The 15,598-nt window shown below is 39.8% G+C and overlaps 1 protein-coding gene across 1 annotated transcript; it reads right to left on the bottom strand.

Moving 5' to 3' along the window:
* On the bottom strand, positions 1-4,722 carry LOC129165443 (uncharacterized). Its single transcript, XM_070541788.1, has 3 exons — positions 4,521-4,722; positions 3,692-3,804; positions 1-1,112 (listed from the first exon to the last, which is right to left on the bottom strand). The coding sequence occupies exons 1-3, from the start codon at positions 4,720-4,722 to the stop codon at positions 660-662; spliced, it is 768 nt and encodes a 255-aa protein (XP_070397889.1). The 3' UTR covers positions 1-659.
* Between the last annotated feature and the right edge of the window lie 10,876 nt (positions 4,723-15,598).

Below are 15,598 nucleotides of genomic sequence, written 5' to 3'. Positions count from 1 at the left end.
TTAAGTATTTTAACACACAAAATTTAATATTTGCACTCTTACATAAAAACACTTGTCATTGCACAATAATCTAAGGTGAAAGCAAGCTTCAGAACTTCCATAGATTTTATACTTTCTTTTTTTTTACCAGCTACTTGCCACTGATTGTCCATTTCACACATCCCATAACCACTAAACATAGACCAGTAGGTCACAGCAGGGGAGCCGGTAGGAGAAAAACATTGTTTTTAGGCTATGGTTGGTTTTAATTCTAGTGAGAAACCACAGGGAAGCGTGCTTGGATGTGAGGAGAATAAGAAATATAGACCAGAGTCAGGGGGGAAATAAAAAGCTATGCTCACGTGCCAGAATGTTGGCAAACCATGGGAGTCTTTCAAACTGAGAAAACTTGTACAGAATGCTTTGTTGAAGGAAAAGTACTGGCACAGCTCAGCGTGGGCTCAAGACTTGAGAAAACAACAATTTATATTATTTTTAGGACTATTTTTATTCACTAAGAAAAAATAAGCAATAAATATCATTCAAAAATGTCACTAAAGCCTCACTTTAAACCTTAACATCTGAACGAATCCCTTTAAAAGTATCCCTAACACCTAAAGTCAAAAGAACCACCTCATGGTGGGTTTTAACTCTATAATCAAACGCAAAGTCTGTCTCTCTCAGAGAAGTCGGTTCAGTTTCTCTGCCTCCTTCTCTTTGGCCTCAAAGGCACTCTTGGTGTCAAACAGGTCCTCCACAGAATCCATTATCTCCTGCAGCTCTTGTGACAGCTTAGTGTAGTTCTTCCTTAGATCCTCCTGCTGCTGCCTGAGGTTCGCCGCCACCTGCAGCAGCTCACTGGCCTGATCGCTGCAGCTGTCCCTGAGCTGCTCCACGTCCAGCAGCAGCGTCTCCATGTTTTCCATCACCTGCTCCAGTTGGTCTGCCGTCGCCTCAAGCTCCGACACGTCTGCGTCCGCTTCAAACTCCAAACGTTTAGCATTCAGCTCACACTCCAGTTTGTCCAAGTCCTCCATGCTGGTGCAGTTGTCGTTGTCTGGGACGGGGGCCTCAGATTCTGCTTCTGCTTTCTCTTTCGTCTCCATCTTCCTCATGTAGGACCTCTCGGACTCCTGGAAGTAACAGGAATCATTTAGCCGCAGCCAATAACACAAACAGCTTCAAATCTTTTTGCTTCTCTGGGGTATTTTGGAGTTTAAGCTCCCCACAGGGGGTGAAAACAGTTCTTCCGACTAAGCTCCACTTGTGCACCTGTGTGTGGACGGTACATGTGATTTGTATATTTGTGTCTAGGTGTCTTCTCTCTGACATGTCAAGTCCCGTAATCCAGTTTGCACTCTAACCCAAGCAGCTAACCCTTCATCAGATATGGTTCCTCCCTAACTTCCACCACATCACTTCTTTGACTGAGTCCACAGATTAAGCATACCAAGTCCCAAATGTGTGGCCTTTACACACACACACACAAACACACCAACTTCTCCTCCAGTTTGAGATTTTTGAACTGCTTGTAGAAGTTCACAATTATTCATTTTTTACATTTAGTTAGCTTTTTGAACAAACTTAGTTTGACAAAGTAGCTTTTAAACGCTGCTGGATTGATGAGCTAACGGCTAACTTAAGTGCAGCTAAGACCAAAGAGTATGGCTGCCATATTAAAAGCTCCAACCTTCAGAAATTCTTTTATGCAAAAGCTACTTGGAATTTTTTGGGAAATTTACAATTGTGACATCATCAGCAGCATGTAGCACTTCTGGTACTTCCTAGGGTTAAGTTCAGCCCCCTCCAAAAACAAAAACTGTTGAAATGTATAAATTGGCATATAATATTTGTGAACTAACATTTCCATGAACCACGGTAAGAGTAAAGAAATTAGAGCTGTTTTAAAGTAACACCAAGTAGTTTAAAACTTTAAGCTAGCTTTAACATCGATCTCAGTGATTGTTGAGCAGGGGTGGACTGGCCTATCTGGCATTCTGGCACTGTCCCGGTGGGCCGCTTAGCCAAGTGGGCTGCTTGCCCAGCTTGGGCCGACACTACTCCACAGTTGGTGATCTGCAGAACATTAGCTACAAAGCTAACAGAGTTTTTCCAGGCATTTTTAGCAAGAAAAATGCGGTAGAGCGATGACGTAGGAGTTGTTTTACCACGCTAGCGTGTAGCTAATGTCCGGCTGATCTCCGCCCGTGGAGAATGAGTTGATCTGGAAGGCCAGGGCTCCCGGTCGCAGCGGTCTGGCCCTGCTTGTAATTTAACAGTCCCAGTCCATATTAGATCTCACATTCAGTCAAGAGACGAGTCCGCGGGCGGCAACACCCCCCACCCCCACCGTGTCTTATTTGACACCAGCACCAGTGATGTCTTTGCAGGCGAAGTAAAGAGCTAAAACCTGAGTGAATGGATTGATAATGGCCTGACTTTGTTGCTACTGGACTTGTAATAATAATATTTCTCTTCAACAGTGTGGATCTTTTCACTTTGTGGTTTATTTTAGTATTAGTTGGCTCATGTTAATGTTAGCTGGTTAGCACTAGCTACAGCAGGCTGCTTCAGGGTTGTTTACCATAGTTATAATTCCACTTTCAACCAGTAGGGAGGAGGAGAAAACGTGGACTCTGTGTTACTTTTCGGATGGCAACAATTTTTGCCGGTTTGGCTGCTCTCAGACTAGCCTTTAGCTTATCAGTCTTGTATATTATAAACAATGTCACCAAACAGGAAGCTAAAAATGACAAAATCTTTGAAAATTTTTACACAGAAACACAATATGAATTAATGAGAAGAGGCTTCTAATATAATTATGGAGGCTCTTTGCTAAATTCATTCCTTATTCACAAATATGTGAGTTTCAGATACTATATATGTGTTGTAGTTTTATTTCTCATGACTTTTGTAAAGACCAACGCTGTAGATTACAGGAAACAGCTGATGTGATAAATAAAGCCCACATGTCCTAAAGTGTGTTAAAGAGCCTGCTGAGGCACTTTACCCTTTAAGTGTCCATAAAGATAAGACGTCTACATGATGACCTCGCCATCCCTGAACACCTTATCAGGGCCAGACAAGCTGCTCTAAAGAGGCCAGAATTGAGGGGAAACTCCTCTAATTCTGGGGATGCAAAATAAACAAAAAAATAAATAAATGCACAACAGAATTATATCAAATTATTTTAAATTCCATTTAATCAGTTTGAAACAGAAGCTGTTTTAAGATTTTGAAGGAAAACTCATAAAATTAGTGAAGAGTTTCTAAAAGAACAAAATTATGAAGACTTTTTCCACACAGTTTAGTGTTAAAAGGAACCAAAATTAACAATGTGACATTTTATTATTCTGCAATGGCTATAAAAAAGACAGTCATTGTGCTCAGCCTCATGTTTGCAGTTAATTTGCTACTAAGTGAAACTAAATTAGATGCAAAGAAAATTAAGCGAAAGCATTAAAATCATCAAATGACACAAAGTCGGTTAGATTGAGCAAAAAAATAAAATAAAAAAATAGAAAGTTTGCAGCATCCCATTGGTCATTTCAGGAATGACATAAACATTAAATTATATCTGCAAATATAAAGACATGGACAAAAAGCTGATTTATACCATTTTGCAATAATTCAAGACATTCTCACAGTTTTTTTTTTACAAATTAGCTAATTAATTTCTACACAAACCAAAGTAAAGTCGAGTGTTTCTTACTTGTTTCTGTGGTTGTTTATGAGGATCATCCAGGATGTGACAACACTCAGGCTGTAAATAATCTAGAACTGGTCTGAGGTCAGCCCCTTTAACACAGCAGTGGGTTGGCCCACCTCACACCAACATCACACACAATCAGAGCGACATAATCCTGCCCCGTAGCCGTTTAATGCGTTTAATGACCATTCAATCAACTGATTGATTTTATTCATAATTATATTACAATAAAAACACATTGTAAATGTTTTTTGTATATGAAATCTAAATGAACCAGATATGCTTAGTTTGATAAATGCTTTCATTTATATTTGACAAATATTTTAAATAAGTGAAAACGTACACGTGTAATTCTTAATGTATTTTTGGGGCAACATATCCAATATTATTTATTTGTTTACATCATAAACTATGATTTTTACACCAAGAAAGAAAAGAAAAATCAATGAAAAGGTTTTTACTTATTTTACAGTTTTTCTCAATTGTTTACACACATTTTCTGGTACTAGAGACAAAATGACCACAACATGTAACCAATTCACCAACCCTCTTAACCAGTTCTGCTAAACTACAAGCACAATTCCTGCTTTGCACTCAAATTGCAAATCTAAAACACACTTTTTTCTAAACATTACACACAATTCTCTGCTGTTGGCACAATTTTCATGCAGAAAATATCTTGGTTTCACAAGGAACACACAGCTATTCAAAGATGCACACTGACTCATCACAAGGGCAAACACCCGTCACACAGTTTTACAATCAGCAATCAGAGCTTTAGCATAAAAGGGCAACAGGTGAGCTCTTCTGTTTTGGAGCAATGGATGCCAACATTGGAAACAGGCAGAGCCAGAGGAGTGAGAGTAAGAGGACGAGGACAGGGAGGACGGGGACAAAGAAGACCAAGGACCGTAATTTCTGATGATATCCGAGCCACTTTGGTTGATCATGTGGTCAACCATGGTCTTACAATGAGGGAGGAAGGCTGGGCAAAGAGTACAGCCAAATTTGAGCAGGTACACGGCAGCATCCATCATCCAGACTTTCCAAATTGAATAGGTAAGAAATCTTCTCTCACTAGAAAATGGCAGTACTGCATACCAATACAATCAGTATTCAATGAGTATAGTAGTAGTATTGCCTGTGGACTGTTTTGTTGGACAGTAAAAATACTGTAAAGTATGTTTCCAGTATTTAGGAAATGTATACCTACTTTGCATTCACATTGTTTTACTATTTGTTTAGCAGAACTGAAAGATTACCAACACGAGGAGGTCGGGAACGTCTTCTGTCTCCTGAACAGGAAACAGAAATCATGAACATGGTCCTAGAAAACAATGCCGTAACATTACAGCAAATACAAGAAAAATAATAGAAAACAATGACATGTTTCAAAATATTGATAGGGTCAGTTTATCAACAGTGGACCGTGTCTTGCGCAGATATAATCTCAGGATGAAGCAGGTCTACAGGCTGCCATTTGAACAAAACTCGGAAAGAGTCAAATAATTGCGACATAACTGTGCAAGTGAGTCCCACAATTGATGCATACACTCAACACTGTGTACAGGAAATTATACATATTTCAATATTGTAATCATAATGATGTGCTTCACAATAGTGACCACTCCATGTATTTGTGTGTTCAGAGTGTAAACACAATATTCTGAAATATTTTACAATCAATCAATCAATCAATCAATCAAAGCTTTATTTATAAAGCGCCTTCCGCAACCCTGTCAGGAAGCCCAAGGCGCTGAACATGGTACAGTAGAAGTACAAATATAGTGAATAAATAAAAAATAAAAGCAATTCAAAAATAAAAGCAATTCAAATTACAAAAAAAGGTGAAACATTCTAGTACAGGACAGATGGGTAAAACAAGGGATAGAGTGAATCAATGAAAACTGTGAAAGAAATTCAACGTAAAAGAGGGCCGAATCAAACATGTTCAGGAAACGCCAAGCGGAGAAGGTGTGTTTTTAGGCGACTCTTGAAGACTGGCAGAGATGGGGACAGCCTAACTGAGGGTGGCAACTGGTTCCAGAGTGACGGTGCTAGGACTGAGAAAGCCCGGTCCCCGCGAGTACGACACCTAGAACGAGGGACAGCGAGCAGGCCTTGGTCAGAGGAGCGCAGAGCACGTGATGGCGAATGTCTGTTCAGGAGCGTGGCCAGATAGGGGGGAGCACCACCCTGGAAGAAATTGTAAACAAAGACGAGGATTTTGAATTGTGCACGATAGCAAACCGGAAGCCAGTGCAGGAAAGCCAGAACCGGACTGATGGGGTCCCGTTTTCTGGTCCCAGTCAGGAACCTAGCTGCGCTGTTCTGCACAACCTGTAGGCGACGCAGTGTTGACTGACACAACCCTGCATATAGAGAGTTGCAGTAATCAAGCCTAGAAATTACAAAGGCATGCAGTACCTGCTCCAGGTGGGCTCTCGACAGAATAGGCTTGATATTTGCAAGGCGTCTCAGGTGAAAGAAACTGGACCGGATCACTGAGTACGTACAACACATGTATGTACTGTCTGTAGTATGTGTAACACTGAACCACAAAGGCTAAAGTCATTATGATGAATGGAGAAGAAGTGTTTTCCATTCATCATTGTGTTTAACATTGAGCACATAAGTGTTCGGCTGGTTCTTATAAATGTCTATTCATATGTTTGTGTGTGTCATTTGAAAACAATCACATTTTGAGGAGAAATAACATCGTTTTGAATGTGAAGTTTCATTTTGCAAGTTAATTGAGGGGTTTTAGCCATTGTGGTTTTTTTTGGATTTGTGTGTAGAGTTCTGAGAATATGAGGCATGCTCTCAGAAAATGTGTGTAAGCAATAGAGAAAAACTGTGAGTCAATAATGTGTGTTTTGTTTTGTTTTTAAACACTTTTTTCTTTCAACTAATCTACCAAACATTAAATTAGTAAGTAAAATGCTAAAATGCAGTCAACAGTTTGCAGTTTATTTATGATGGAACTTGCTTACAAAGGCCATAATGGAGCTGTTCAGTAATTTTCTGAAAAGGTCAAACAGAGTCATGCATTTCTCGCTGGTCTCCACAAGAGAGCACCAAAACCTCTATCTTTTCACATTTGCTTCCATGCTGGTGTTGCAGACTTTTATCTGCTGGTATTTCCATAAAAATACATTACCTGCTGCTTTTTCAGCTCCTTTATTTGCACGCCTGCGTGCATGTGAATGCAACACTTTTATTTTGTGATGTCCAAGCATGAGAGTTTCATGAGCTTCTGCATGTGACAAGTTAAGTGTGAGCATGTGGATTGGTGTGAGCTTGCTGTGGATGTTGTGTGTGTGTGTGTGTGGGGGGGGGGGGGTTCAGGACAGGAGTGTATGGATTATTTCACTCAGGGTCTCATTCAGTACGACCAATCAAGCATGAGGCGTGGAGGAGAAAGGGAGCATTGTTGTGGCCTCGGAAAATAGATTCCCTCACAGGGGTTCAAGAGAAACACTTGCAACAACTGCCTGATCTCTTTAACGGCACAACGGAGCTTTATTTTAAAAGCAAATATATGTATCAGGTCATGGTCTGGGGGTGGTATGAGGTTCAAGCTGACTGGACCCAGTTTTCCAGTTTACAGTTTTTCTCAGTTTACACACATTTTCTGAAAGCATGCCTCATATTCTCACAACTCTACACACAAATCCATAAAAAAACACACACACACACACACACACAATGGGCAAACCCCCCTCAATTGACCTGCAAAATGAAACTTCACATTCAAAACGATGTTTTCTCCTCACAGTGGGATTTTGTTATCACACAAACCATCATGTGAATAGACATTTTTAAGAACCAGCAGAACACTTATGTGCTCAGTGTAAAACATTATGATGAATGGAAAACACTTCTTCTCCATTCATCATAATGACTTAAGCCGTTTTGGTTACAGTTACTACAGACAGTATATACATACATTTATTGTAAAATATTTCAGAACACTGTTTTTACACTCCGAACACAAAAATACATGGTAAAATTATTTTTCCCGCAAAACATTGTACACAATGTATATCCCATTCCCAACCAACACAAAGTTGATATGCTGACCCTGACCCTATCAATATTTTGAAACATGTCATTGTTTTCTATTATTTTTCTTGTATTTGCCGTAATGTTACGGCATTGTTTTCTAGGACCATGTTCATGATTTCAGTTTCCTGTTCAGGAGACAGAAGATGTTCCCGACCTCCTCGTTTTGGTAATCTTTCAGTTCTGCCAAACAAATAGTAAAACAATGTGAATACAAAGTAGGTATACATTTCCTAAATACTGGAAACATACTTTACAGTATTTTTACTGTCCAACTAAACAGTCCTGCAGGCAACATCACTACTAAACTCATTGAATACTGATTGCATTGGTATGCAGTGCTACCATTTTCTAGTGAGAGAAGATTTCTTACCATTTCCCATTTCGGAAAGTCCAGATGATGGATGCTGCAGTGTACCTGCTCAAATTTGGCTGTACTCTTTGCCCAGCCTTCCTCCCTCATTGTAAGACCATGGTTGACCACATGATCAACCAAAGTGGCTCGGATCTCATCAGAGATTACAGTCCTTGGTCTTCCTATTCCTCATCCTCATCCTCCCTGTCCTCGTCCTCTTACTCTCACTCCTCTGGCTCTGCCTCTGTTTCCAATGTTGGCATCCATTGCTCCAAAACAGAAGAGCTCACCTGTTGCCCTTTTATGCTAAAGCTCTGATTGCTGATTGTAAAACTGTGTGACGGGTGTTTGCCCTTGTGATGAGTCAGTGTGCATCTTTGAATAGCTGTGTGTTCCTTGTGAAACCAAGATATTTTCTGCATGAAAATTGTGCCAACAGCAGAGAAGTGCGTGTAATGTTTGAAAAAAGTGTGTTTTAGATTTGCAATTTGAGTGCAAAGCAGGAATTGTGCTTGTAGTTTAGCAGAATTGGTTAAGAGGGTTGGTAAATTGGTTACATGTTCTGGTCATTTTGTCTCAAGTACCAGAAAATGTGTGTAAACAATTGAGAAAAACTGTATTAAGATAACACACGATGAGCTTAGATTAAACATATAATCAAGAGGTTAATTTGGTCTGAATGTGGGGGAAAGAAAACTATTGGATACATGAATTCTTTTCCAGTTTCTTCCCACTGATCATCTAATTCGTCCCATACGTCATGTAGGTAAAATAAATCCCCTGAGATTATTAGAAATAACAGCCTCCCAAACTCTGAGTGGTTTAAACTCAAAATGTTACCATAAAAAGCTCAGATTTACTGATAAAAGCAGGAGACTGTGGACTCTTGGGAGACCAGGGACTTGTCCTTCCCCACATGACTATTTCTGGACCCTTCTGAGCATACATGAGCTCAAGATTAATGCATGTCCATTTCGTGAGGGGGGGTTGTGGTTGATACTTGAGATATGACGTTCTTTATGAAGTGAAGGGTAGAGTAACAGGGATCGGCATGTGGAGGGAGTACGTTTCATGAGGATGAGGGCATGGGATGAGTATCGGGTGTGTATACAGTATCAGAGGAAGCTGAAGCCATAGACATGACTACATAGGCGCCTCATTGGGTGCTGGAGACCGTAACAATGTTGCCGCCATATTGGATGGGTTCCTCATTCTCCAAACCCAACTGGAGTCCATGCTGAGTGCGCAGCTATGCCCATTTGTTGTGCTACCTAAGAGCAGATCATGTGGGATTACTATTGACTTTTCTAGCATACTTGTTAGGATTTTATATTTTAATTTACTTTGTTTAATTGTATCTATATTTTAACTATCATGTCATGTGTCTGATTTAGTAAAACAAAAAGAGTAAAATGTGTTTTTTAGTTGGGTAAACACTTTCCTCAGTAGAAATAAATCCACTGGGGGAAAATGGAGACCCACCTAAGATGGCGGCCGGCTACTACGGCAGCTCCAACCAGCATCGCCAGTCCACAGGGCGTGCATGTCCACGGGGCGTCTACGTCCACAGGGCGTCTACATATATGAAGAATGTGGCAGAAGCCATTAGAAGTGGAACTGTGTGATGTCATCAGTAGGTAAAAAAACATGCTAATTGACAAATGTTTCAAAGCAAAAACTATGTACATCATTGTCCGTTTTATATTACATGGAGTGAGCCCCAAACAAGTTAGAGTTTTTCAGTTCTAATACCCTTTTATGATCCGCAAAGCATGGCGGTGGTAGTTTCATGCTGTGGTACTGCTGCACTGCACAACATGAATGACATAAACAAGGACTTCCTCCAGTTACTTTCAAATTTAGCTAAAATCATCAGCTAGATGATGGGAACTTGGAAATATTTGGGCTGTTACCGTTGTTTTTACTGGACCATTAAGCATCTGTCTTGTTTTTCTGGTTTTTCCTGATTTTCAAGTTTCGTTTGAATCATCCAGGATTACTGCGGGTTCATGTTCACACATGCAAGCATTTCACCCTGTGTGCAAATGGTATTTGTCAGTCAGAAAATAAACGACCAGTTTAAATAAATCACCTTTTTTATACTAACATTTAAACCTGCTGCTGGAGAGACTCCCATTGGTTTTAAAGGATCCATTCAGACTCTGTTCCAACTAAAAAAATCGAACAATACTTTCCATGTAACTGCTGATAAACATGTGTCTTACATACGATCTCTTCTTTGGCTGACAGGTCAACTGCAGTTCAATTTCTCTCCAAATCACACGTTTTTCAGACTCATATCTACAGTTTCTACAGGGTTTCAGTTAAATCCGTTAAAATACAGACGTGATCTGTTTGAGATGACCATATCTGTTCTGTCATGTATACATCTTCCTGCCTTACATCTGAATCCGTTTCCTCAAGACGATGCCTTCTTCTCATAAACGGGTGGGATTCCTGATCTCGTCCCTCCAGGGGAGTACAAGTGCATGCATGGCTAATGTTTCAATCAGACCTCCCCTGCTTTGATTTAAGGCCAGGGAATTTGTTCACTGCTGTGAGAGAAAAATCTCTTTTGTGTTTTGCTCGGAAACCAGATTCTTAAGAAATAATGTCATCTGAGTCAGAAACCTTTAAATATTTACCTTCAGAAACAAACCCAGACTGTGGAATATGGTTGGTTTACTTTGTGCATTTTTGGCTGCTGGTTAAAAGAAAGATAAAAGTTTGTTTATTGGAGTTTAATGGCTGGATTCTTGGCTATGATTACAGTTAGTTAAACTTGCTCAATATGAGAGCTGATCGGTGGGCCGAGTGAGAGGACATCAGAGCGAGGAGTGACAATCTTTATCATCAGGCTGACCCTTTCCCTTTATGGATGTCTAACGTGTTTGGTGTCTGTGGTGAGGCATTCAGGCCCGTTTTGATGATACCGTAACATCTGGCATCGATCTGCTCAACAGCCCAGAGCGCTCCCGCGTTGGAGCTCTGCTGCACCTGATCTGCTCCTTTACCAGAACTTTGATTGTTTTGTTTTCCTTTCACCTAAACAATTTGAAGTGAGTGTTTTTATATTCTGGTTTTACTTGTTCTGTTGGTTTTAGTCTGTTGTTCTTTTAACTCTCATCTTTTTTACTTCATATGATATACACGACTATTTTAGCTTGTGTTTTTATTATTTGTTTTCATGCGCAGCGCTTTGGTCGGTTGTAATGCCGTGTTGAAAGCGCTCTACAAATAAAGTAGTATGGTATGGTAAACAGCCACTTACCATGATAACATTGGTCTCTCTTTGTTTCCAGAGAAGTGATGACAATGCTGACAAATTCTGTCTTTGATCTAAATGAATCAATAAAAATCAAGATATCAATAAATATGACTTAGTTCTGTTTTCATGCTGGTGTCTACTGAATCTCTTTGTTAGGAACCACAATGTGAAGGAAAGAGGTTCGATTTGGGCAAGCGTTGATTTAGTTTATTCTTACCTCAAAGAGTGGAACGTGAGTTTCCAGCCAGTTTTTCATTTTGATGGTTTAACCTTCAGTTCAGATTAAGGATCATGTTTTTCTTCATTGCATTTTCTATAAATCCAACCATCTCCTGGACCTCGTTTCTCAATTCAGGCTGGGGAATGGGTTTTAGACACGGGGGAAATCTGCTGCTCTCACAGCCAATTAGCATGTGAACTAATTGCGTGGCTAACTTTAGCAAAGCGACAACCTAGTTCCATCTGTAAGCTATATATAAAGTGTGGAGGGAGATGGAGCGGAGTATGCATCCTGGCTGTTTTTACAGTTTTCAGTAAGAACTTAAATCTGGAGGTTCTTGTAAACAGCTACAGGTTTTATGACCATGCAGAAAAAGAACAGAGTTAATTATCACAGCTGTGGCTCTTGTTTACAGTCCCTAAAGCAGGTTTTAGAGACAAGTTGATGTTGGACGCTTTCTGATCTGTCAAAGGAATAAATATGAGTTAATGCTTTAAAATATCAAAAGGTTTTACATAAAAACAGGTGATGAGAAGATTAATAAAAACATTAATTAGCTTCTAAGTTGTCTAACATGATTGCTATTGCGTAACAAAGATTTGGTGTAAAGGAAACAAGATTTCTGCTTCCTGGTTTTTAGCATTTTTTATTTGTTAATTTTACAGAACTTCATTGCATCCAACTGTGACAGAGTGACAATCTCAATATTTTTCTTATTTATTAGCATTTTCAATAGTTTGGTTGCCTTCAGTGTAGAAAGCATTCTCCAGGTCAGGGACAAGGTCCTGCTCCAAGTGGGGGAGTTTAAGTTTCTCTGGGTCTTGTTCACGAGTGAGGGAAAGATGGATAAGATCGGTAGGTAGTGATGCAGGCATTGTACCGGTCCATCATGGTGAAGAAGGAGCTGAGCTGGAAGGCGATCTATGTTCCAACCCTCACCTGTGGAGACTGCGGATACAAGCAAACTAAATTCACTCTCTCCAGAGGGTGGTCTGGGCTCTCCCTTAGAGATATGATGAGAAGCTCTGTCATCCGGATGGTTCTCAAAGTAGATCCGCTGCTTTTCAACGGGAGGAGCCGGTTGAGGTGGCTCAGGTACTTAGTTAGGATGCATACTGGATGCCTCCCTGGTGAGGTTTTCCGGGCACGTCCAACCGGGAGGAGACCTGGAGGAGCTGGCCCAAGTGGCTGGGGAGAGGGAAGTCTGGACTTCTCGACTTAGGCTGCTGCCCCATGACCTGACCCCGCATAAGAGGATGAAAATGGATGGATGGCCTTCCTTCAAAAAACGAGTTGTGCAGACTGCTCTTTTGTTCTTTTGTGGCGGATCTTTGCAGCTCTGAGTAAACACTAAAAGAGAAAGTCTGTTTTTATTGGTCTTTAATCCAGTTTGGTGTCAATTTTGTGTCAAAGAAGGCTTTTTCACTTAAAGGTTTGCATCCTAGTTGAGACAAAAAAATATATATAAAAACATCTCTCTGTCAGGCTTTAGCTTGGAGCTCTTGAGATTTTTGACCCAGACTTCCTCTGATCACCATCTCAAGGTTAAGGCTGATGAAGAAAACACTCTTCCAACAGCTCTCCCTCCATCTATGGCTCTTCTCCCTGCAGCTTCAATGACCTAACAGTGTGCATGTGTTGAGGTTAAGAGAGTTTAGAAGTGAGTTTTCCTTTGATTCATGTGCATGTGAAAAGCAATTATGAACGATGGATGGAACAGCAATGTCTGCAGGAAGCTGAGGATCAGGTTTCTGGGAAACTGACTCGCAGGTCATGAGGGTGATGGCAACTGGAAATAACCTGGAGCGCAGAAAGACTTCCAAGTTATTTAAGTGAACATGTAAAAGGCGTGAGAGGATGGCAGAAATGTATTCTGGCAGTGTTAAGATAAAATCTTTTCTAAAAGAATTGTAATGTGGGTGCTTACTGACGCTGTCCTATAGCATCTGTGTTAACCATTTTCTTATTAATGGTTGGTTGGGTGTCTGAGTTAATTAAGATTCAGTTTTATTTAGATAACTCTTGGTTCGGCAAGGTTAGTTCAGATTTGTAGATGATAACATATTTGGGGTCTTGTCCGGGATCCTAACATTTGTGAGTTTTACCCTTGTGTCTTTCATTATTTTTCTCCATTTGGTTACACATTCTGGCTGAATGGTGTGAGTGTGTTCACTTTTCATTTGAGCTTAAATAACTAAATGAACTCCTTGTTAGCTAAGATACAAGTTTTTGTTAGCTTTAATTTCAGTTTTGAATCTTTGGGAAGAAGGTAAAAATGGATCCTTATGTTGCACATGCCAATCTTGTATAATCTAAGCCCTACACAAAAAAACAGTTTTTTTGTTGGGTTCTGGGAGATGTTATTATTTTGTCAAGTCCCTTAAATTTAACATAATATATAGAGTTCCAGGAAGGTCATATTTGTGAATTTGTTGGTCTTTAACTTTCTACCACAACAGTTTGTGGTGTTCAAATGACAATGTCCACTTTGGACAACTCGAGAGTGGTACAAAATGAGTCAAAAACAATACAAAAAAGAGAAAATATAGAATTAAGGAAAATTATATCACGTGTAATGTTCTCTCATGAACTGTCATCTTAAGTTCAGACACTTACGGATTACAGTGGTTTAATTAGACTATGCAAAAACTTTAATACGTAATGGAAAACCCAGATATCCTTCCATTATGAGTTTCACAACCAGCTTTGTTCCTGATTTTCAAAAGGAATTGAATCTATGGCCTCACAAGGAAGGAAAGCCAAACTTAAAAGACTGATACGGCTTGTTTTGCATGGTATCTGATCGGTCTCTTGATAGATATTTAAAGTTTTAGACTTCTACAGTTCATCCTGTAATCATTTTTAAATGAGTGTGCAAGATAGAGTGAAGTGAATAATCTAATAAAAACAGTGTAGAAATAAAAAGAGAAAGTATTCCCAGAGATTTCGGTAGGAGTTTGAGGGCAGAGATAACAAACCAGGAGTTTCTGCGTCTGTTGATTAAAAAATATATATTTTATTCACAAATGTCAGTAGCTGTAATGTCAAACATGCAGATTATTTAAACATTTCTTAGTTTTATTCATATAGGATTCTACCAAATGTACTCTCAAGTGTTTTTAGTTGGTACCCCAAGTGATTTATGTGACTACTCAGTTCAGAATTCTTAAACATAAGATTGTCCCACAACAATAAAATAATTCCTTTTCCCCCATAGAAACGTTTCACAGTTTATTTAACATCCTTCTGCCAAAAGCGTTCTCCTCTATTTTCCCACCACAACAACATCCATCATGTGAACACAAACGGGCAGCGATCAGAGATGGCATTACACACCCTCTTAGGCATTTCCTGTGGTGTTTCCTGCTTTCTCCACAAGTTAAAGTGCTAATGTCCATTAATCCCACCAAATTAAAGCTTTTCTTATGTGACTCTCTTGTGTTTGTCAGAAATGACAGCTCCTGTGTGTTTTACAGCAGATAATGGAGAAAGGATTTCCCTGATCCTGCAACTGAGTGAATGAGAGTTTTAATCAGGCCAATAGAATCCGAAATACACACACACACACACACACACACACACACACACACACACACACACACACACACACACACACACACACACACACACACACACACACACACACACACACACAGAGACACACACCACAATAAAATCATCTGCTTTATTCCTTTAGGCAACGGTTAATAAAAGAAACCTACACTCATATCATCAAACACTTACAGAGCACAAACAAACTTAAATCCATAACATTTTTTGTTGTGGCTGCCCTCATCTTCTCTTCAGTTACAGGAAGCGCTAAATCACTTGTCCTATTTTTGTCATCTCATCTGTCTTTTTGCCCCCTTTGAGGCTCTAAACACCAGACATCATTTATCTCAGGCGACAGGAGTCAGATCAACTGCAGTGTGCACCACATCTCATCCACAGGCTGCTGCATATGTTTTTTCTCAACCATCTCACCACATACAAGTCAGCTGA

Source organism: Nothobranchius furzeri, chromosome 2 (genome assembly GCF_043380555.1).
Source record: "Nothobranchius furzeri strain GRZ-AD chromosome 2, NfurGRZ-RIMD1, whole genome shotgun sequence".
Lineage (NCBI taxonomy): Eukaryota > Metazoa > Chordata > Actinopteri > Cyprinodontiformes > Nothobranchiidae > Nothobranchius > Nothobranchius furzeri.
The sequence above is the reverse complement of the archived record's forward strand: the minus strand, read 5'-3'. Positions and strand labels throughout refer to the sequence as shown.

Coding starts and splice junctions, on each gene's coding strand:
- LOC129165443 (XM_070541788.1), bottom strand. CDS start 4,722: ATGGATGCTGCCGTGTACCTGCTCAAATTTGGCTGTACTCTTTGCCCA. Junction 3,805..4,520: donor TGGCTCTGCCTGTTTCCAAT/GTTGGCATCCAT, acceptor TGTTGGTGTGAG/GTGGGCCAACCCACTGCTGT. Junction 1,113..3,691: donor ATAAACAACCACAGAAACAA/GTAAGAAACACT, acceptor TGTTACTTCCAG/GAGTCCGAGAGGTCCTACAT.